The 24,208-nt window shown below is 39.0% G+C and overlaps 1 protein-coding gene across 12 annotated transcripts in view; it reads left to right on the top strand.

Moving 5' to 3' along the window:
- MAP7 (microtubule associated protein 7) overlaps positions 1-24,208 on the top strand; it is a 176,818-nt gene that overhangs the window by 54,895 nt on the left and 97,715 nt on the right. The window contains exon 1 of one of the 12 annotated variants that reach the window (XM_027551662.1): positions 22,911-23,157. The exons of 10 other annotated variants lie outside the window; for them this stretch is intronic. In XM_027551662.1, coding sequence (XP_027407463.1) covers positions 23,136-23,157 — 22 coding nt within the window. In that variant the 5' untranslated portion in view covers positions 22,911-23,135. Of the gene's footprint in view, positions 1-22,910; positions 23,158-24,208 lie in introns of those variants that run through there. One more of the 12 variants, XM_027551669.1, reaches the window with a different exon arrangement.

The following is a 24,208-nucleotide window of genomic DNA, read 5'->3' as shown; positions in this document are numbered from 1 at the left end:
CACGTTGTTCAGCTTAATACAAAATATAGTGAAATCTGTTTAAATTTCAGACTCTTACACTGTAATTTTAAACTTTTTTTTATTAAAAACTACTACCTGTTAAAAGCACATTATATAGTCTAGGAGAATCTATACAGTTACTAATAATACCTTTTACTTTCAAAAACAGTGTTACTAATGGCAAAAATTTCATTGGAGAGTAGAGTTAGTTTCTAGGACTAAAGAAAAGAATTAAGGTACAAAAGCTAGAGTACTTAACTATTTGTAACCTCACACTTAAATATAAGAGGATTTTTTTTTCCTACTAACCAAAGTCTGTCCTGTGTCAGCTGTTGAGAACAATTATATATGGAAGTGAAGTTGCATGTGTTTGCTGGCCGGCTCCAGTTCAGAATTGTCTTGTGAATCTCTGGCGTCATGGATTCTTCTACAAGTTTTGTGTTACGAGCTGGTAGTCCTCATTCTTATTAAGGGCAATGTGTTGCCTTGGAAAATCCAACTAGGTTTTCACAACTGTAATATGGCAAATAGATTTAAAATCTTCAGATTAGAAAACTGCATTGGCGGGGGAACTACACTTTACCTGGCTTTTGGTTAAGAATGCACTATTTTATTTTATTTTTTATTTTATTTATTTTTTAATTTAAATTTATTTTAATTGGAAGCTAATTCCTTTACAATATTGTATTGGTTTTGCCATACATCAACATGAATCCGCCACGGGTGTACACGTGTTCCCATCCTGAACCCCCTTCCCACCTCCCTCCCTGTACAATCCCTCTGGGTCATCCTGGTGCACCAGCCCCAAGCTTCCTGTATGCTGCATCGAACCTGGACTGACGATTCGTTTCTTATATCATATTATACATGTTTCAATGCCATTCTCCCAAATCATCCCACCCTCTCCCTCTCCCACAGAGTTCAAAAGACTGTTCTATACATCTGTGTCTCTTGCTCTCTCCCATACAGGGTTATCCTTACCGTCTTTCTAAATTCCATATATATACATTAGTATACTCTATTAGTGTTTTTCTTTCTGGCTTACTTCACTCTGTATAATAGGCTCCAGTTTCATCCACCTCATTAGAACTGATTCAAATGTATTCTTTTTAATGGCTGAGTAATACTCCATTGTGTATATGTACCACAGCTTTCTTATCCATTCATTTGCTGATGGACATCTAGGTTGCTTCCATCATGGCTTCTCAGGTTGCTCAGTGGGAAAGAATCTGCCTGCCAATGCAGGAGATGTGGATTCAATCCTTGGACCAAGAAGATCCCCTGGAAAGGAAATGGCAACCCACTCTAGTATTCTTGCCTGGAGAATCCCACGGATAGAGGAACCTAGAGGGCTACAATCCATGGAGTCACCAAGAGTCGAACACAACTTAGCGACTGAGCACGCACACACAATTTATTTCAAGTCACATTACTCTGAAATAAATGTGAAACTCCTGAGACTTCAGATTTAAATACTTGTTGCTTTATATAGATCAGCTTCTTTCTCTTTAAATTCTATATGGTTTTATATACACACAAACACACACACACACACACACATATATATATCGTTTTCTACTTCAGTGTTTTGAGTTATTTTTGCCTCTCTAGGTGATTCTCCTCTCTCTATGCCCACTACTACCCACAGCTTATTCTTTCCCTCATATCTTAACTACAGCTGCTTAAAAAGTTCTGGGATGCCTTTACCACTCCCTGTCTGCCTTGGTATTCCCAGTGTGCTGGCAGTTTTTAAGTTGCTCATGCTAAATGTTTCTGTCCATTTATGGTGGAAGAAGGAAAATGCCATGGGGACGTGTCTGCAGCGTCATCAAGGCCCCTGATCTTACAGCGTATTGGAATGACCCAGGAATTCTCTGGAGTATACTGTTGCCAGATGAATAGCATGAAGAGGTAAATGTGTAGACTTAAGTGAAAATGGAGGAGAAAAGGACGGAATCATTATTTAACGTTAGGTATAAAAGGGCAAATGTTAATCAGATATTTTCTGGTTAATACCAGCTTAAAGAAGCATACCTTTCTCTCTAAAGATTTGTGAGTTGCTTCTCGGGATATAAGTGAATGTATGCGATTCTTCACCTTTAAGTACAATATGCTTTGATTTCCATGTCCATCCCATTGTGGGTTGGGAGATGAATTCTGAAATCTCAAGAAAAAAAAAATACAGTTTACTTTTGGGAAGGTAGAGAAATGGTCTTAATTTGGAATTACTTTTGATGTTGTTCAGGGAGATTAACACCTTTTAGCCCTATTAGAGTCTGTTCCTATTAAAATCAGAAATCTGAAAAAAAAAATTGTAAAAATAGAGGGATGGTGAATGTAAGTGTGGGGATTGACACAGGTCATGTCTAAAATTTAAAAATCCCTAACATATTGCATGTGTTTTCTGTAGTGTATTATTTTTCTCAAAACATAAGAAATTAAATGCATAGCATGGCACATGGCAAGAATCAATAAATACTTGTTGCTTGACTGAACACTATTCTAGTCTAAATGTATTAGGAACAAAGTAGGGTTTTATGTTAATGACAGTCATTTAAGGGGAACATATCCTGTTGGTAAAATAAATGTAGACTCATATTGTTTGCTTTTGCTATATTTGATGATACAAAAAAAAAAAAAAAACCTTTCTAAAAAGACTGCCAGATAGTGTCTCCACCATCTTGAATTTTAAAAAGTGAATAAAAATGTGAGGAGTTATTACTTGGCAAATGGTTTTTCTTCAGAGTAGAAAAGCTTGTGCAGGAATATTATCTAGAAGCTACTTGAAACTTTAAAAAGAGATGTTGAAAATGAAATCAAATCACAGAAATTTGCCTTTTTTGAAATGTTATAATTGTATAAGTATGAGCATAATGTGAAAGTAAATAAGTGTAAGCTGCCCTTTCCCCAGAAGGCTTGTCTCTGTTTTATTTTATTATTTTTTTAAGGCTGTCTCTTTTGATTGGTTTTTGGGGGAGGCCTTTTTCCCAGAATAGATTCGCCTTTTAACAGACTTTCAGCTCTCCACATTAGCATATAAAGTGAGCCCTCATACTAGTGGTCCAACTTCAAACATCTTTTCTGCCATCACTAACGACTAGAGCACAGAAAATCATGAACAGAAATAGGCTCCAAGCATTTCTTACTGGTTCCTGTCTAAACACCTTAAATATCACATACATATTTCTGATAGTAAAAGTAATACATATTGTAAGACACTTAAAAAATGCAGAAAAGGATTAAGCTTGTTGTTGAAAGTGAAAGCGACAGTTGCTCAGTTGTGTCGGCCTCTTTGCGACCTCATGGACTACACAGTCCATGGAATTCTCCAGGCCGGAATACTGGAGTGGGTAGCCTTTCCCTTCTCCAGGGCATCTTCCCAACCCAGGATGGAACCCAGGTCTCCCACATTGCGGGTGTATTCTTTACCAGCTGAGCCACAAGGAAAGCTCATTTTTAAATCATCTATAATCCTACCGTCTACATATATATCTGTTCACGTTTTGTGTGTGTGTGTGAACATGTAGTTTTTAGAAACTCGTGTGTGTATTGTTGAATATATGTGGTTTTGCAAACTGTTTTCTTTTCCATTTAGTGTCAAACATTTTTGAAACATTTTTCTAAAATAGTTACAGTAAATATTCTCTTATTTGAAATTTCTGTTAATTTTATAGGCAAGGAAATGATGTTTTGCATTCATTTAATAACTGATGTTAATTCTTACATGCTTGTTAGCCTTTTACTTTTGTGAATTACATGTTTATTTCTTGTGACATTTTCTAGTGGTGTGGTTTTTTAATATAGAAAAATATATAATATCTATCATACATGGCCACATGTATGATAGGTATTTTTGATATTTTCCCATTTTAGCATTTTCAGTTTAATATTGTTATGGGTTTTTGTTTAAATCTTTGTTACAATTCTTTAGTGATTTCAGAAATCCCCCTGGTTCAAAGAGTTGATTTGGGACTGTCTGTTGGTGATTCACTCAGATCCGCACTAAAATGGTCTCAGAGATGCGAGAATGACCTCTCAACTATAAGCTCATGAACTGTGAAGACCGGGTGAACCCTAAGGCCTGAGCTCTGGGGCACAGGGCAGCCTCGACGCTGGGTCAGGATTAAGCCAGCTCAGATGCACACAGCCTGCTGATCTAACTAGGTCAGTCTGCAGTGCCTCGGTGACAGACTGTGGGCTATTTTTGCCGGTGTTTCTTCTGTGTATGAAAATTAGAATTGAGAAGAGCTACAGATGCTTCCCATATGGCTGCTATTAGTGAAATTATGTACCAAGGATTTAATTTGAAAACGAAGTAGGTACACTCACATTATTTAGAGGCTTAAAGATCTCTGTTTCCAGGACGGGTGCCGCATCTTAGTGTGAAGGCCTCTGTCCTGTTCTTGTTCTTCTAACGAGGGAGCTTCCATTCTGGTGTTCATGATTTTTCATGATATCTTATGACGGATTCGAATCTCATTTTCTTCTCTTTTCTTCCCTTGCCCTCCAGAAGTTTTTTTTTTTTCCCCTAATAGATATTGTCTGGATTCTGCCTACTTTTGGGGATTTCTCATGGCCTTTTCATGAGCTGAGCTGATAGCTGCCCCAGTCTTTCTGACATCCAGAATTTAGGGGGAATTTTCATTTGCAATTAGCTGTACTTGTTCTTAGAATGGCTTATTTGGATATAGCAGTGAACAGGCTGTGATGGTTTATCACTTTAATTGGTCCATTAGATGTACTTGATGTTTCACAAGGTTCTAGGAAGAAGAAAAAAAACTTTCATCCGCAACAGACTTGTGGAGCCTACAAATGGAGTTTAATGTCTATTTTTGCCTTCTTTGAAAATGCATTATGGATTTGTATTTTAAAAATAATAATAATAATAAACTTTTAGTGGGATTAATCATTAAGTCATCAAATTTAGTTATGCTCTATTAAGGCAATCAGGTGACCTCTAAATTTGATTTCCCCTAAATTCATGATCAATATGCTATCCCAGTACGCTTGACCTACAAAGAGAATTTACTGCTACATAGTTTTCCTTTTAAGAGAAATGTCATGTTGAAATAGCATTATTTGTGTCTATTAAAGAGGAGCCTTTAACAATCTTAACTTTTAAACACTGTAATGACATTTGTAAATGTAACCCAGACTTATAAAACGTAACCCAGACCTACCCCAGATTAATAAATATTGCCCCCCAAAAAGACCTTTGGTCAAGTAAATTTGGGAGACCCTTATTAAATTGGTTACTTACTAAGGGCTTCCTCACAACATTTAATATATGTTGTAATTCTTCAAAATAAGAATTAGTTCATGCTGTTTTCCAAGTGCATTTACATCAGAACCCCAGTTGTGAGAAACATCACTTGAGGCACGCTCTTTAGCAATAGTATAAGTTTTTAATAAGTGATTAAGAATATCATCATATGAGTTACAGTTAAAGAATCACTTAAATAGTTAAGATTTCTTTTATCTCCCAGTTTTTTAAGTATATAACTACTCAAGCATATGCATACATAAAACACATCACATAGTAGATTAAGAAACACTTCCTCTACCTAGGTATTTCTTTTGTGTGAGTTATTGACAAAGGAAGCAGAGGAATTCAGTCTAAAATTTGTTAATTTAGCTGGCAAAGACAACACTAAATACATAAATCCTTATATACTGAATGATCATTTCAGAGAAGAGAAGGAAATGGGGAGAAAGAAATGAGATTGTTTTCTGTAATTACAATTGGCTCTGATAATCATAACATGCTAAATGATGCTAAGATCCAACTAAAGTAGCTTCTACTCCCTAATTCAAAATCATGCTATTTTACTTTTTAAGAGAATATTTCGTTAGCTTTTATCTTACTTTAGGGGAAAAAGTATGAAAAGCTTTTTTTTTTTGGCTTTTTGTTTAACAACAGTTTTTGAGCCAGATTTGAGGTCTGTCTTGTTCCTGGGAGGGGAATGCTGATTTAGTAGAGCTGGACTTAGATTTCAGGGCTTAGCTTGAGTTAATAAGAATCTCAAGTCAATTGATGCATGGTGTCGGGAAATTGCTCCCTGAAATTCTCCCAGCTCATGTCCTGCTGCTCCGGATACCAGATTCCATTTCCTTCTACCACAAAGGGCCAGCTAGTTCACCCTCAAATTGCTCTTTGCTCAATTTTCCTATTTATTTTTAGCCAGTTTAACATTAAGCATATGAAAGGTTTTTTTTTTAACCATCTGGTCAAAACAAATTGAATTTTTTTCTTCTGGAAGAAAAAAAAAAGGTTAAAAATATCTGAGGGTGGACCACTGTATAAAGGAATAGATTTTTAAATTTCATCTGCATTTTATACCAAGACAGTTATAATTGGAAGGAAGAATAAAATAGGTAAGGTGCTTGCTTTTGCTGTGTATCTTATACTCTAATTTGAAGAAAATATTATATATTATATATAGTATATTTTCAGAAAGCTTTGTGTTTTACATTCAGATTTTTCCAGTTTTAATTAATGTTCCTGTTAGTAAATGAGTCAGAAGTTACATTAATTTTTTAAAACTATCAAGAACAAATAGGAATTCAGTAGCCTTGGTTTTTAAAAAAATTTTACCCCCACACAGTGTCAGAACTACAGAAAAGCTGAAAAGTTGTAGTCATAGTACTGCTAGGAATTCCCATGTGCCCTTCACTCAGATTCTCCAAATATTAACATTTTGGAAGATTTCTTTTTAATCCTTTCTCTCTCCTTTTTAAAAGCAAGCATTGTCTTTTATATAGCCATATGTGCTTGTGTGTGCGTGTTCAGTCACTCAGTTGTGTCCAGTTCTTTGTGGCCCCATGGACTGTAGCCCGCCAGACTCCTCTGTTCATGGAATTTTCTTGGTGAAAATACTGGAGTGGGTTGCCATTTGCTCTTCCAGGGGATATTCCCGACCCAAGGATAAAAAACCCACATCTCTTGCGTCTCCTGTACTGGCAGGCAGATTCTTTACCACTGCACCGCCTGGGAAGCCCATTACCATATTCCATTTATCACAGTTAAGATTATCACTGATAGAACAGTGTTGTCTAAGCTGCAGACCTTACTCATATTTCACCATTTATTCCAGAGATGTCCTTTATAGCAGAAGATGAGCCAGGGTCATGCATTGTATTCAGTTATTGTGCCTGTTGACTCTCACTTCCTCCCAGTCATTCTTTCTCTGAGTCAGTAGTTCATGCTACATTTTTAAAGCATTCAGGCCAGTTATTTTTGTAGGATATTCTCAAATGGGGTTTGCCTAATGTTTCCTCATGGTTGGATTTAGGTTACATATGTCTGGCAGGAATGCCAGAGAAGTGGTACTTAGTCCTCAGTTTATCTGCCACGAGTCACAGTGTTGATTTATCCCAATTCTGGTGATACCCTGCATCACTGTGTGAAGGTGATGTCTTCCAGGTTTCTCCACTATCAGCTTACTTATCTTGCTTTGTAATTAATACATGTCTTGTGGGGAGGTACTTGAGGCTGTGTAAATATTCTGTTCTTCCTCTTATATTCATCTCAGTTTTAGAATCAGTGATTCTTGCCTGAAACAGTTGGTTGCCAAATAGTAATTTTCTAATTCACCATTCCCTCTACATTTACTAGTTAGCTTTCTACTGTAGGGAAGACCTTTCCTTTCTCTTACTTGTTTACCAGTGTGGACTCATGGATATTTATTTTACTCTGTAGATTTGAACACTTTTGTGTATTTATTCTGATGCTCAAACTGTCCCAGATTTGGCCAGTGGGATCCCTTTGAGGCTGGCTCCTGTCTCCTTTTAATGCATCTTTATTATTCTTTAAGCACATCTTTCTCCTCTGGCACAAGATGTTATCAACTCATCTTTCTTTTTGACTCAGCCTTGCAATCTGCCATTATTGTAGGAGAGCCCTGGTTCGTTACAGTGGAAAATGATATTTTATAATCCAAGATTTGGGTGCTAGCTGTGCTCATGGCTGAAGAAATGCGCTAGCTGTGCTCATGGTTACCTCTAGGCTGTCAGCAGGTCAAGCTCTGTGAAGTTACGTGTGTATGTGTGTGTATACTAAGACATTGCATCATTGCATGTGGCTGGTGATTACTATATTGGACAGTGCAACTCTGGAGAGTAATGACTTGCTTCATGTCACATACATGCTAGTGACAGAAGCCACGCAGGATCTTTTGATAGTGCATACCAGATTAAGTTGACTAGACCAGCCTTATCATATACCTTCTATAATAATTGTGATTTTTGATGATTTTGTTTATTTTTGGCTGTTTGGGTCTGTGTTGCTGCTTGGACTTCTCTCTAGTTGTGGCAACTGGGGGCTGCTCCCTAGTTGTGGTGTGCTGGCTTCTCATTGAGGAACCTGGGCTCCGCGAATGTGGGCTTCGTAGTTGTGGCACATGGGCTCAGTAGTTGAGGTTCCCGGGCTCTAGAGCATGGGCTCAATAGTTATGGTTCATGGGCTGTGCTCTGCGGCATGTGGGATCTTCACGGATCAGGGATTGAACCCATGTCTCCTGAATCAACAGACAGATTCATTACCACTGAGCCACCAGGGAAGCCTAATAACTGTAATTTTTTATACCAAAACCTCTGGTGCATTTTTTAGCAGATTTTTTAAATCTCAGGAACTTCAACACAATGATCTGTAGCAGTATATTTATTATTTTAAAGAAAATTTAGAGACCAGTAACAACTCAAAGTTGACTTGTTTTCAGTACCTAATAGTCACTAATAGTCATAGCTATAGTTTGAGCCCTTGCTGTTTTCAACAGGAATGCTTTTTTTAGATCTAACATGTACTGGCAATACTTATTTTAAATTAGTACTAATACTTTCTCCAAAAATGCTAATTCTCTTATAGGCTCAATGATATTACTTACGTTTACAACCTTTAATAAATAGTATGCCAAGATTTATTTTTATTTGTTTCTAGTGAGAATAAGCAGTGCAACTTGGTAGTAATTCTTGCACAGTGTTGGTGAGAGGAAATTGGTAATGCCATCCAGGAAATTATTTTCGGTGCTAGGTATCAAAGCTTTAAAACCATTCCTAACTTTGAGCAGTTCCCTTTACAATCTAATGTACAATTCAAGTTTATGTATAAAGACATAGTAAAAAAAAAAATCAGAAAAACTTGTATGTACAAGAAGATGCAAAATAGAGAAAAATAATGTGATAGCATCCTGGCTTATCACATCACAGATTTTAAATTTTGATGTTTTTTTAAAAAAATTATTATTGGCGGATTCACTTCGATATTTGGCAAAACTAATACAATATTGTAAAGTTTAAAAATAAAATAAAATTTAAAAAAATTATTGTTGAATGAAAGATTCTTTAAATTCTGCAGTGCATCGTGGTTTTGAAAAGTTTCACATACATGGCTTCATATAATCCCAGACTAACCCCTTTTCTCACTACCTCTGTGCTGCCCCTTCCCCTACCGCTCTCCCCAGTGATAACCACTACTTTGTTCTGTGTATCTGTGTCTGCTGCTTTTTTGTTTATTCACTACTTTGTTGTCCTTTTTAGATTCCGTGTATAAGATCATACAGTATTTGTCTTTCTCTGTTTGACTTACTTCACTTATTATAATGCCTTCTAAGTCCACATGTTGTTGCAAATGGCAAAATTTCTTTCTTTTTATGGTTGAGTAGTATTCCATTGTATTTATATACCACATCTTCGTTATCCATTCATCTGTTGATGGACACATAAGGTACTTCCATAGGGTGGCAATTGCAAACAATGCGGCTATGAACATTGGGGTTCGTGTATCTTTTTCAATTAATGGAGTGTTTGGGTTTTTTTTTTTTTTTTTGTGGGAGGGGCATGTATATGACTCAGGAATGGAATTCCTGAGTCATATGATAATTCTGTTCTCCTGAAGCATGTTTGATCCTCAGTCAGCTCTGTCTTAATAGATGTTCAACCAAATGCCTACATGTCATGTTTAATTTTTCCTTCCACATCGAATCCATCAATGAGTCCTGTTGGCATTACCTCCAAAATATATCAAACCTGTTTACTTATGTCCATCACCATTCCTGGTACAAATCGTATGTGCTCGCCCCAGATTGTATCATTAGTAACTGAGCTGGTCTTGCCCTTCCATGGACACCTCAGCCCCCAGTCAATGTCCTTCTACACAGCAGCTAGTGACCTTTTAAAATTATAGATCTGATTCTGGCTCTTCTCTGCTTAAAACTTGTCGCTTGCCAGTGGCTGGCTTCCCATCAATTTTAGTATTCATTTCGATATTTGGCAAAACTAATACAATATTGTAAAGTTTAAAGATAAAATAAAAAATTAAAAAAAAATTAAAAAATTATATTAAAATCCTTATTATGAACTACAATTAGAATCTTCCCCGATGGTTCACATGGGTAAAGAATCCACCTGCAATACAGGAGACACAGGTTCTATCCCTGGGTTGGGCAGACCCCCTGGAGGAGGCAATGCCAACCCGCTCTAGTATTCTATTCTTGCCTGGGAAACCCCATGGCAGAGGAACCTGACAGGCTACAGTCCAAAGGGTTGCAAAGAGACAGACACAACTTAGTGATACATTTGGATAATTTGGATTTTTTATGAGCTGCAGTTCGCTGCTTTTCTTCCTTCTGACCACATTTTAATCCAGTTGATTTTCTTTTCATTCTCTTAATCCTCATTGCTCACCCTGGCCTCAGGACCTTTACACTTACTCATCCCTCTGTCTCTCTTTGAAACTCCCTTTCCTTGGCTTTTGGGCTGAGTGGATCCTCCTTAACCTTCTGTACTGCTACTTCCTCAGAAACCCCTCCCTGGTCATTCTACCTGGCATCTCCTGTCCCACCCAGTATTGTTTCATTGCCAATGTTGATCTGATTTATCGATCTCTTGTCTCATGCATTGTTCATCTACATCCATGGGATGGAAGAGTCTTGAACATTGCCTGGCACATAGTAAGTACTTGTCAGATAACAAATGAACTAGTGAATGTATTGCTACTATCTGAGGATACGGTGGAAAAGGCTCTCTTTGGTGAAATGTATCATTTAAAAATTCGAAACCATTTTAAAACATTCCTAACCAAAGGTTCAGCAATTCTGTTTTAGAATTTGTCCTTCAGACATTGTTAAGATTTGTGAAACTCTATAGTCAACCTTGTTAATAATATCAAGGAATGAGAAACAACTTAAAAGTTGGAGAGTCCGCTACATATATTGTGTTATTTCAGTATTGTGCAACCCATTCAGTTCAGTTCAGTTGCTCAGTCGTGTCCGACTCTTTGCGACCCCATGATTCGCAGCACGCCAGACCTCCCTGTCCATCACCAACTCGTGGAGTTTACCCAAACTCATGTCCATTGAGTTGGTGATGCCATCCAGCCATCTCATCCTCTGTTGTCCCCTTCTCCTCCTGCCTCCAATCCCTCCCAGCATCAGAGTCTTTTCCAATGAGTCAATTCTTCGCATGAGGTGGCCAAAATGTTGGAGTTTCAGTTTTATCATCATTCCTTCCAAAGAACACCCAGGACTGATCTCCTTTAGAATGGACTGGTTGGATCTCCTTGAAGTCCAAGGGACTCTCAAGAGTCTTCTCCAACACCACAGTTCAAAAGCATCAATTCTTCGGCACTCAGCTTTCTTCACAGTCCAACTTTCACATCCATACATGACCACTGGAAAAACCATAACCTTGACTAGACGGACCTTTGTTGGCAAAATAATGTCTCTGCTTTTGAATATGCTATCTAGGTTGGTCATAACTTTCCTTCCAAGGAGTAAGCATCTTTTAATTTCATGGCTGCAGTCACCATCTGCAGTGATTTTGGAGCCCCAGAAAAGAAAATCTGACACTGTTTCCACTGTTTCCCCATCTATTTCCAATGAAGTGATGGGAACAGATGCCATGATCTTCGTTTTCTGAATGTTGAGCTTTAAGCCAACTTTTTCACTCTCCTTTTTCACTTTCATCAAGAGGCTTTTTAGTTCCTCTTCACTTTCTGCCATAAGGGTGGTGTCATCTGCATATCTGAGGTTATTGATATTTCTTCTGGCAGTCTTGATTCCAGCTGTGCTTCTTCCAGCCCAGCGTTTCTCATGATGTACTCTGCATAGAAGTTAAATAAGCAGGGTGACAATATACAGCCTTGACGAACTCCTTTTCCTATTTGGAACCAATTTGTTGTTCCATGTGCAGTTCTAACTGTTGCTTCCTGACCTGCATATAGGTTTCTCAAGAGGCAGGTCAGGTGGTCTGGCATGCCCATCTCTTTGAGAATTTTCCACAGTTTATTGTGAGCCACACAGTCAAAGGCTTTGGCATAGTCAATAAAGCAGAAATAGATGTTTTTCTGGAACTCTCTTGCTTTTTCCATGATCCAGCGGATGTTGGCAATTTGATCTCTGGTTCCTCTGCCTTTTCTAAAACCAGCTTGAACATCTGGAAGTTCATTCATGGTTCACGTATTGCTGAAGCCTGGCTTGGAGAATTTTGAGCATTACTTTACTAGCGTGTGAGATGAGTGCAGTTGTGCAGTAGTTTGAGCATTCTTTGGCATTGCTTTTCTTTGGAATTGGAATGAAAACTGACCTTTTCCAGTCCTGTGGCCACTGCTGAGTTGTCCAAATTTGCTGGCATATTGAGTGCAGCACTTTCATAGCATCATCTTCCAGGATTTGAAATAGCTCCCCTGGAATTCCATCACCTCCACTAGCTTTGTTCGTAGTGATGCTTTCTAAGGCCCACTTGACTTCACATTCCAGGATGTCTGGCTCTAGGTGAGTGATCACACCATCGTGATTATCTGGGTCATGAAGATCTTTTTTGTACAGTTTTTCTGTGTATTCTTGCCACCTCTTCTTAATATCTTCTGCTTCTGTTAGGTCCATACCATTTCTGTCCTTTATCGAGCCCATCTTTTGCATGAAATGTTCCTTTGGTATCTCTAATTTTCTTGAAGAGATCTCTAGTCTTTCCCATTCTGTTGTTTTCCTGTATTTCTTTGCATTGATTGCTGAGGAAGGCTTTCTTATCTCTCCTTGCTATTTTTTGGAACTCTGCATTCAGATGCTTATATCTTTCCTTTTCTCCTTTGCTTTTTGCTTCTCTTCTTTTCACAGCTATTTGTAAGGCCTCCTCAGACAGCCATTTTGCTTTTTTGCATTTCTTTTCTATGGGGATCGTCTTGATCCCTGTCTCCTGTATAATGTCACGAACCTCAGTCCATAGTTCATCAGGCACTCTATCAGATCTAGTCCCTTAAATCTATTTCTCACTTCCACTGTATAATCATAAGGAATTTGATTTAGGTCATACTTGAATGGTCTAGTGGTTTTCCCTACTTTCTTTAATTTAAGTCTGAATTTAGCAATGAGGAGTTCATGATCTGAGCCACAGTCAACTCCCGGTCTTGCTTTTGCTGACTGTATAGAGCTTCTCCATCTTTGCAAAGAATATAATCAGTCTGATTTCAGTGTTGACCATCTGGTGATGTTCATGTGTAGAGTCTTCTCTTGTGTTGTTGGAAGAGGGTGTTTGCTATGACCAGTGTGTTCCAAGGCCAAATTTGCCTGTTACTCCCTGTGTTTCTTGACTTCCTACTTTTGCATTCCAGTCCACTATAATGAAAAGGACATCTTTTTTGGGTGTTAGTTCTAAAAGGTCTTGTAGGTCTTCATAGAACTGTTCAACTTCAGCTTCTTCAGCATTACTGGTTGGGGCATAGACCTGGATTACTGTGATATTGAATGGTTTGCCTTGGAAATGGACAGAGATCATTCTGTCGTTTTTGAGATTGCATCCAAGTACTGCATTTCAGACTCTTTTGTTGATCATGATGGCTACTCCATTTCTTCTAAGGTGACCGTCGACATTCTAGGAATCAGCGAACTAAGATGGACTGGAATGGGTGCAACCATTAACAATGGTTTATTTGGAACATAGTTGACCTGGGAAAATGTCCAGAGTATAAAATAGATTCCAAGATAATATTATGTAAAAAGCTTCCTTTTTTTTGTTTAATATATATGCAAATTAAAGATTAAAAAATCTTCAGGAGCAAATAACTAAAATGTTAACAGTGGTAATATCTGAATTTTGAGATTGCAACTTATCTTAAATATTTTGTGCCTATTTTTATTTTCTGTTTTCTACACTTAATGTTTATCATCTAATTTATAATCTTCTGAAATATATACTCCAATAGCACTGAAATCAGAGAAGGCAATGGCACCCCACTCCAGTACTTCTGCCTGGAAGATCCCATGGACGAAGAAGCCTGGTGGGCTGCAGTCCATGGGGTCGTGAGGAGTAGGACACGACTGAGCGACTTCACTTTCACTTTTCACTTTCATGCATTGGAGAGGGAAATGGCAACCCACTCCAGTGTTCTTGCCTGGAGAATCCCAGGGACGGGGAAGCCTGGTGGGCTGCCGTCTATGGGGTCGCACAGAGTCGGACACGACTGAAGCGACTTAGCAGCAGCAGCAGCAGCACTGAAATTGACCTATATAACTAGAAGCTACGTCATTGCAGTTTAGTGTGTTTCTTGAGCTTTAGTTACCCAGAGAGCCTTTGAAGAAGTAGATGGATGAGTCTGATAACTCCCCTCTGAAGGCAGTGCTGTTAGAGAAGTGTAATTGATGTGTTTTTGGCTTAGGATGGGGGCAAGCTCTTCTGTCTGGGGAGAATCCAGATAGAATTCATAGAGGATGAGGGTATTTGCCTTGCTTCTTAACAGAGATGACTGAAGAGACATTCCACACAGGAAGAAGAAGTGAACAGGAAAGGGAAAGGAAAGGAAATCCCGAGACATGTCAAAGGGACAGCAAATGCATCCATTTTGTAAAAACATGGGCTATCTGAGGGAGCCATGGGAAAAAATTCTCAAAGTCAGTGGAAACATTGCCGTGCTTTAATTGGGAAGGTATTTGGGAGACATGATAGATACTTGAGCAGGGGAATAAGCTGCTGAAGCCGGTTTTTAAGGCAACTAGTCTAATGGATCACAGGAATTAAAGAGGAGAGACTGGCAGTGGTGAGACCGGTTTTGAAGCTGACGGTGGAGATGAAGTGGTGATGCTTGTTTGAGACTAAGCTGTCTGCCTGGTGTGTCACGTGTGCATGCGCCATGTGCTCAGTCTTGTCTGACTCTTTGTGACTCAGTGGGCTATTGCCTGCCAGGCTCCTCTGTCCATGGGATTTCTCAGGCAAGGGTTGCCTTTCCTCCTCCAGGGGGTCTTCCTGACTGAGGGATTGAACCCAGGTCTCCTGTGTTTCCTGCATTGCAGGGGGATTCTTTACCCCCTGAGCCATTGAGATTTTCCAAGTAGACTAAACTCTATTCTGTGTCATAGCAGAAAGCTGCAAAACTTGAATACTCTTGTTTCCTAGTGATTTGCCACAGGGCCATAAATGTTTTATAGTCTGATCTTGCATGTAAATTAGATTATAAAATAAGAATTTGTACTTTGGATATATCACACTTGACATTTTTACATCCCTCCATTCCCCAACTTCTTTATGACATTTCTCCTGAGGACGGTGTAATGTCTGGAGCTGGAAAGTGGGAGAGGAGTGAGTGCTCATAGTCTGGAATATGGTCATTCTTCAGTATCCACAGAGGCTTGGTTCTAGGACACAAATCCGGCTTCAGGGATACCAGAATCCACAAATGTGCAATTTCCTGATATTTAATAGCATAGTATTTGCATAACCTAGCACATCCTCTGTATACTTTAAATCACCTTTGATTACGTATAATGCCTAATACAATGCAAATGCTAAGTAAATAGTTATAAATACAATGCACAATATGTGGCAAATTCAAGTTTTGCTTTTTGAAACTTCCTGGGTTTCTTTTTTTGAGGATGATTTTCTGTGTGTGGTTGGTTGAATCCACGGATATAGAACGTGCAGCTATAGAAGGTCGACTGTACAAAAAAAGGAAACGTCAAATTGTTTTCGTAAATTCAAAGTTGTGTTTTACAAGAGTTCCTTGCATGTATGGATGTATATTTTAGTTCTCTGCAATAAAACCTTTGACATTTTGGCTCCAGATTCTGAAGGCAAATACCTGAAAGATTGCATTGGTTTGGGTTGAGAAAATTAACAAATATCCCTTTAGAAACTAGGTCAAGTTCCTTATTTTAATTTCTGATCTAATTCAGGACTCCAGCTGTCAGACTACCCCATTAATCCTCCACTGGCAGTGAAATCCTCTCTAAAATACATTGTAATTAACTTACAGGAATTGACAACAAAAGATGGAAAGTTCAGATGATATTTGTTTACAAATTTCCCACATGGATGTGGACATTTAAATTTTTGAGAAGTCATTAAAAATGCTTAGAGAATTTTGGCAGAGACTTTTTTTTTTCCCACTGAAAAATAGCTGACCCTTTTTAGCAGTTTCAGCACCCAAAATCTAGACCTGAAAACTTGATTTTGCTAAAGTGTTTAGTATTAGAACTGTTGCCTCAAGCATAGCGATTTTTTGTTACAATTAATCCTTAAACTAACGTGCTTCACAAGTGGCACAGGAAAACTGGTTATAGCTGGTGACATGCCTAGAGTTGGGTAGGAAGAGGCTTGAGCAAGTTTGATTACAGCTAAGGGGAAAGATTTCAGTGTAAACTAAAAGTATCTCATTTGTTAAGTATAGCTTTGTCCCTTCCTGGGAAGTGTTGACATGAAAGAAAATTGTTTCCGCAATTTGAGGTCATGGAAGATTCCAGGGCAGTGCAAATATGGATTTTGAGAAACAGACAAGCATTGCTATAACGTACTCCCTGAAAGAAAACATTTGTGTGTGGAGTACATTTTTAACTGAATTGAGTGAGTTTTCCTAAATAACCAACTCTTGTAGCTTTTGTCACTATCCAAGGTACTAATAAATGGGGGGCTGAAAAACAGAATTTTCTTCTTCCAGGATCTTAAAGATTATGGCCTCTGAGGACAACCTAAACGGGAAAGAGAATGAGCCAAGATATCTATTGGGAAGGAAAAGAAAACAGAGTGCTGGTCACTATATAACGGTTGAAATTAACAAATATTCTCCCAAAGCCTATTACTTGTTGAACCCAAAGGAAATGAGGAAAAATAAACAAGAATTAAGATAAAGAAGGGATCTTGGAAAAAGTGGTAGGCTACAGTATTCCTAGACTGATATTGGGGTTAGAAGCAGTTCACATATTTTCAAATAAGACTGGCCATGATTAAATCAATTTGTAGAAGATAATGAGCTGAGAAACTGGGTCTTTTAATGAGTTATGTGTAACAAATCTGATATGTAGCTATTGAAAACTTCAACAAAAAGCATAAATTCCTTTATAAAATGAATCTGCTTTTACTTTTCAACTAAATATGAAACAAATGAAATCTATTTCTAAGTGAAGTGAAAGTCGCTCAGTCATGTCCGTCCGACTCCTTGTGACCACATGGACTGTACCCACCAGACTCCTCTGTCCATGGGATTCTCCAGGCAAGAATACTGGAGTGGGTGCCATTTTCTTCTCCCTATTTCTCAGTATTTGCCCCTTAAAATAGCAATAGCCATGGTCTCAGTATTTTATAGTAGATAAACACTAAATTCTACCAAATAACAAGATTTTAAACTGTGCCATTTTGATAATTGAGGTAATAAAATACAGTATATGTGATTTTTTTAATAAAAAAGTTTTATGTGTAAAATATGTTTAGAAACATATTTTAAATTCTTATAAATAATGATAATACACTATAAGAGCATTATCTTTTCAGCCTAAAGGCTTAGTCTACCCATGTTCTCTCAATTATTTGATAGAACAACTAGATCTTCATCTATATATTTATATATTCATCATTACATGCACACACATACACACACCTCCCCCTGTTAAGAAGTGCAAAACAAAGTTGGATCACCCAATTCTCTTGTTTAAAAAAAAAAAAAAAGGTGGAAACATTACCAGATGTCTCATAGAATTCTTCTATCTATGAATATCCTAGTTTATTCACATTTAAATTTCACCAAGAGTTCAAGTATATGCTAGCCTTCTGTTCAGATTTTTGAAATGAAGATAAAATGGACAGACAGCTTTAGAAGGGTACAATGTGTTTAACACCTGCATAATAGATTCACCAACTATTCAATCTGATAGGTGGTGTAACTACACACTTAGGAGCACAGGTATAGCAACAAGCTCTGGAACTGGAGAGAAAACCCACCATTCAGGACTAAACAGAGCTTCTTGGTTACTGACAGAATCTCCCCTGGACTTCGGGCTTGAGTCTGTCAGTGTACTAAAACCACTCAACTCAGGACAGTAACAGGATAGATTGGCCAGTGCCAGTTCTCACTGTGGCAGCCAGTCTGAAGGGAACAAGGAGGCTGAAAATGTTACAGCTGAAGTGCAGAACGGGTGGATGAGAGGGGCCATCTTCTAAACATCGCTGATTTCCCAAACAAGTTCCCAAGATGCTTTTCCCAAACAGTCATAGAATTCTTGGCTTCAGCTTGAAAGATCCTATTTTTTAAGAACTGGTTTTTCTCTTAGTAGCCAAAAAGTTAAGGCAGGGGGTGAGGGGGGTGGGATGGAAATAGGAAAGAAAGAAGAACAAGGAAGAAGCAGAGTGGTAAGTGAGCAGATTAGATGGGAGAAAACAGAGATAAGAGCTGCCTACGTGCTTTACCCTGGCGAGGGCCTCTGCAGTTTTAAGGTTTATGTTGGGACTCAGGATGGAGCAGAGAGCTGATGAAGCATCATCTCAGCCACAGAGCAATTTTAGGAGGCTGGTGAGCAAAGCAGGTAGTCAGTGAGCGGGTAATAAATGAGCACACAGAGGGGAGAAGGTGGATTCCTCAGAGTTCTACAGCTGCTCTGCCAATTTTATAACTCACCAGCTCCCATTACAAAATATGTATCACACTTTGTATTTGTTAAGGATGATATAGTTTAGATTTAATAAACAGATTCATTTCCCCTTAATTTCTCAGGATTCACGTATTCCGTTGTAAAACTTGCTAAGCTTTCCAAGTGATTTCCATTCTCGGAAGTTGAACAGCCTTCATCCATCTGCCAGTATTCTGCATTGATAGTTTTGCTGGTTATTGAAAATGAAGCCAAAAACAGACTGGTAGTCGAGAAAATGACAGTAACCATGCATGTAGTTAGAAATGTGCCTCTTTCCAAGACCCTCACTGGGCAGCTATGGTTTCAGATGCCACATTATTACCGTACCCACTGCTCCATGCACTGGGACATAGAAATCTCCTTGAGCCACTCGTCACATAACAAAACCCTCTATTCTCTTTCCTCTCTTGTTAGCATTCAGCTGTTTTTCTGGATGAATGCACTGCCATTTAGTTACACCCTGTTGTTCCTAAGGGGAGAGTGGGGCACTGTCTCCATGCAGTGTCACCTCCTGTCTCTCCCCGCCTGTCTTCTCTCCTCATGGTACCAGTCCTTTCCTGTCTAAGCAGGCGACAGTGGTCTGATGCTCCCGGGTGCTCGGAAGTGAGAAGTCACCTAGCTGGAGGGCAGAGATTGCCATAGAGCAGAGTGTGGGGACTGAGAGTCTGCCACTGACTAGCTCACCCAAATTACTCTGTATATCTGAGTCTCCCCATCAGTAAGCTTAGCATAACAGGGTGATTTGCGAGGTCAGACCAATCCTTATGTGTAGGACCTTAGAATAATGACTGACTTAATAGGCCATCCACAAGCTTAAGCTATTATTTTTATAATTTCCTATGGCAATCTCTCTGAGCCACCAGGGAAGCATGGCTTAGACAGATTGCCATAGGAAATCATGAAAATAATAGCTTAAGCTCAGACAGTAAAGGGTCCACTTGGAGGGTGGGCAACCTGGGTTTGATCCCTGAGTTGGAAAGATGCCCTGGAGGAGGGCATGGCAACCCACTCCAGTATTCTTGCCTGGAGAATCCCATGGACAGAGGAGCCTTGCAGGCTACAGTCCATAGGGTGGCAAAGAGTTGGACATGACTGAGCGACAAGCACAGCACAGCACATGGCAATCTGTCACGTGAGGCAGTTTTTCCCCACCAGCCCTTCTCTTTCCTGTAAACCTCAGATGTGCACACAGCTGGTCGCAGTGTGGAAGGATGGATCCACAGCAGGGAGGCAGTGTGGAGAGTTCCTGAGAAGCTGATGGAAGGTAGAGAAAAGGCTTGTGGTAGTTAGCCAGAAGAAGGGAAGAGAGGAATCTTCAAGAAGTAATGGCAGCATATACACAACTGATGGGGACAGGAGAGCCAAGTCGAGGGAAATGCAGCCAAACACCATCCTCCATGAGGCCAGAGAGGAGAAGGCGAAGCAGACAGGCAGCCAGTAGTGCTGCTGATGTGTGGTGAGAAAAGCAAGTGTCTGAGACCACCAAGAGCCAAGAAAACAGAGGCGCTAAAAGAGTTACAGGATCAGATTGGTATTCTAGAAACATCATAGCTGTGTTGATGACTGGGTTTTGGCAATCAGGATTTGGACGGCCAGAGAACAGCTAGGAGGTTCATATAACACCGCCCTATCCTCTTAAAACTGGGTGCCTCTAATCTTCAATGAACTGGAAGATAGATAACTGAGCTAGCTACATTTGAGTCTAAAGTATAGATATAAAGATTCTGAGGGAAGAAGTGAAAGAATTTTTTTTTTCGAGTTGCTAATAGGAGTTATTTTTTTATTTGATAAATTCATGATTCCTGTCTTTGTTCTGTTTAAAGGAGTTGTGAGATAACTCAGGGTATGAGTTCTAACATTTATGGAGCCCTACTAAATGTACCCCTGGAGGAGGGCCTGGCAGCCCACTCCAGTACTCTTACCTGGAGAATCCCATGGACAGAGGAGCCTGGCAGGCTACCGTCCATGGTATCTCAAAGAGTCAAACACAGCTGAAGTGACTTAGCATAGGCACATTGAATGTATAGGCATAGAATTGTGGGAATGGATTGATATTTTAATAACAAATTAATAACCAACATATTTCTTTGGCTAGCATACACTCTGTGTCATGCATTTCATTGCTTTAATTGGACAGAATTGGGAATTTGTCTACTTCTTGAGACATTTAGGCAAATCACATACCAGCCATTATGTCACACGTGAGCAGAGAGAAATGTGGAGGGCGTGTTTATTATCCACAGTACCAGTGTTGTGAACCTTGACTTCCCTTTCCCATGGAATCAGTTCTGTGTCCGTCTCTGAGGCAGTAAGGTCTTTGGGAAGGGAAAAAAGATAGTAGAACAGTGGAGCAATTCAAATATGTTTCCCCCACCTGGGAAAGGTGCTTTGCCATCCAGCCTCCCTACCATACTAGCCCTGCTCAGAGGTGCAGAAAGAAGAAAAGAAATCTGGATTTGGTGCCACCGGAGTTGTAATTTCCTTTAACCAGAAGTAATCTTGCCCCAGACCCTCATGGGACATTTGGCAGTGCCTTAAAAAATTTTTTTAATGGTCTTGACTGTGAGGAGGGGGCTGTCTGCAGGCAGTGCTATTAGATACAGGAGGCAGAGGCCAGGGATGCTGCCAAGCTGTTAAAGCCTCATCCCCTCCCCTGTAGTCCACAGCGAAGAGTTATCCTGTCTGAAAGGTCAGGAGGACCAAGGCTGAGAACTCCTGCACTAGAGATCCTGTCTGTGTTTATGTTGTTCAGTCACTAAGTCATGTCTGACTCTTTGTGACCCCATGGACTGCAGCACTCCACTTCTCCTTCACTATCTCCTGGAGTTTCTCAAACTCATGTCCATTGAGTTGGTGATGCCATCCAACTATCTCATCCTCTGTTTCCCATTTCTCCTCCTGCCTTCAATCTTTCCCAGCATCAGAGCTGCTTTTGAAAATGCAAGGGGACTGGTTGGCAGGAATGATGGTACTTAGGCCTCTGGAGCTGTTGGGATGGTACTGGCTACAACTGGTATTCCATTGGTTCCTACTAGGTAAGTCTTTAGTTCCAAGGGCATTAAAAAAGGGTTCATTGCCAAGTCCAGTGGATGCTTGAACTCCTACATCTTATAAATCCTATGTGTCCAGTCTCTTTACTGAGGCAAGTCCTACTACTCAAAGAGGCTTGAAATGATTTGTTTTCTTCTCAACAGCATATTTCCTTTCCCAGATTGGACCCATGGATCATCCAAACTCATGAAGTTCATTGGTTTTAACTCACGTTTTAACTCAAGTATTCTGACTCCCATATCACAGTTTGAAATTCTGTAAAGGCACAATGAGGACTTGACATGATCTTTTCTCCTCAGATTCCCCTCTATGTCCCTAGACAAAAAGTCCTTTTAAAGACCGTTACCTTTAAAGGTAACATTGTGATAGAAATGTTGAATTCGAAATCCATAATGTAAAACTCATCACTGGCTTAAAAATTTTTTCTGAGGCCCTATAATTAATTTATCCAGAAATAATTTCTAAAACTTTACTGATTGTTTATTGATTCTTCCTCTTCACTTTGAAGACCTCCAGAATTTCTTCTGGACCTTCTGAAGGATAGTGAAACTTCATTTCATGTGGTTTCCCAACGGCTCCATGAATGTTCTCAGTGAAGGGAGGAAAAGAACAGAGGTCTCTCTGCTTGACTGATTCTAAATGATTGCCTCTCTCAGATGCATTTGGTATGGGAACAATATCAGCCATAATCTTCGGGGTTTTAAAATGCCATCTTTAGTACATTAGGAAACCAAAAGGCAGAAGAATTTGGAAAAATAGTAAATACCGTTTAGATGATCTTGGTAAACATTTGTTCAAATGTGTTTAAGGCACATCCTGTTTGGGGCCTGGGCTGATTTTAAACCCTGAGACTGAACTGATGTTTAACAGCCATTTCTTAACCAGGAAAGGCCTCCCCTTCTCCCAGCCCACACCCGTTCGAGCTTCACTGGCTCTTTTGAACAGAAGCCGTTCTCAGTTTTTACTTGGTTCGGTGAACAAGGTTACTGTTTAGAAACAGTGGCTGTTGAGTCATATGTCTCCTCACCCTTTTGCCTTCTTCCTGAGTGCACCTCGAGCTGCATGAGAGATGATATTAATACTTGGGATGATTAAAAGGTCTCTTCACTGATCGCTTGGTCTCTGCCTGGCTGAGAAACTCAAAGCAGGAAGAGAGAGACATGCAGATATGTTGCAGCATATTCAAGAAAGAAGGGTTTTAGGATGGAAGACACTAAACTGGCCTGTAAGTTCTTGGACTCAAAATATGTTTCGAAACTTCTTAATAAGGATATGTAGGAATCGGGCAATCTTTAACTCAGTTTGACACACTAACACTTTCAACAGGTCAAAGTACAGAGTAGGAAATCTTTTAATAGATCTTTTTGTTTTGGGGGGTAGGGAGGACTTGGTTTTAATGTTCTAAGAAAAAGAAGTGGGAATTTTAATTAAGTGAAACATTCCTTGTGCTCTATAGATGATGGATTTATACTTTATCGTCCTGCAGCCATGGGATAGTTTCTATGAAAATTCAAGGCAAATGATATTATTTTCCATTTTCCATGTTTGTGCTTTTTTCTTCTTTTAGCAAAACACAAAGTGCAAACCCTGAAACAGCTCCTAGGGTCTCCTGAGTGCCAGAGGTAGACAGTGTAGCTACACATACAATTGCACTGCCGTCCAAAGAACATTGTAGCACATAATTTATTGATGATTTCTTATTGCTTTTAATATCTGTATCTGGATTAGATCATGAAGATTTTGAGAAATGATTGTTTTCTATTTTAGGGGCATATGAGGAGTGCTGAGGATTTTTGCTGATTAAAAAAGGTCATACTTCTCTTGCCTACCTCTTCGGTTTTTATTTAGTTTTGTTTTTGTTTGTTTGTTTTTTTTTTTACCGTCAAAAACATTGCCTGCATTTTCCTCTCATATCTTTCCTCACCGGAATGCTTTCATTTCCATGATATGTAAATCAGTTAACTCACATATAGGCTTTATGGGAAAAACTATAGTGATCAGAATCGTAAGCACTACATTTTAGAGAGGTATTTTTATCACTGTATTTTCTTGTCTAGAATTTTCTATATGTACTGGATGCTTTATAAGATTTAATTTTAAGAGTGGTAAAAATGCTTTATTCTCTAAATTATTTGCCTTTTAAAATATTGCCTCTATTCATTTGCATGGATAATATTTGCAAATTTTATAGTAAAAACACATCTAGGAAAGAAAAGTGAGTTGTGTGTAGTGTCAGTATCCAGTAAGCATTAAGGAGATGGATTATGCTATAAATT

This window comes from Bos indicus x Bos taurus, chromosome 9 (genome assembly GCF_003369695.1).
Source record: "Bos indicus x Bos taurus breed Angus x Brahman F1 hybrid chromosome 9, Bos_hybrid_MaternalHap_v2.0, whole genome shotgun sequence".
Lineage (NCBI taxonomy): Eukaryota > Metazoa > Chordata > Mammalia > Artiodactyla > Bovidae > Bos > Bos indicus x Bos taurus.
The sequence above is the reverse complement of the archived record's forward strand: the minus strand, read 5'-3'. Positions and strand labels throughout refer to the sequence as shown.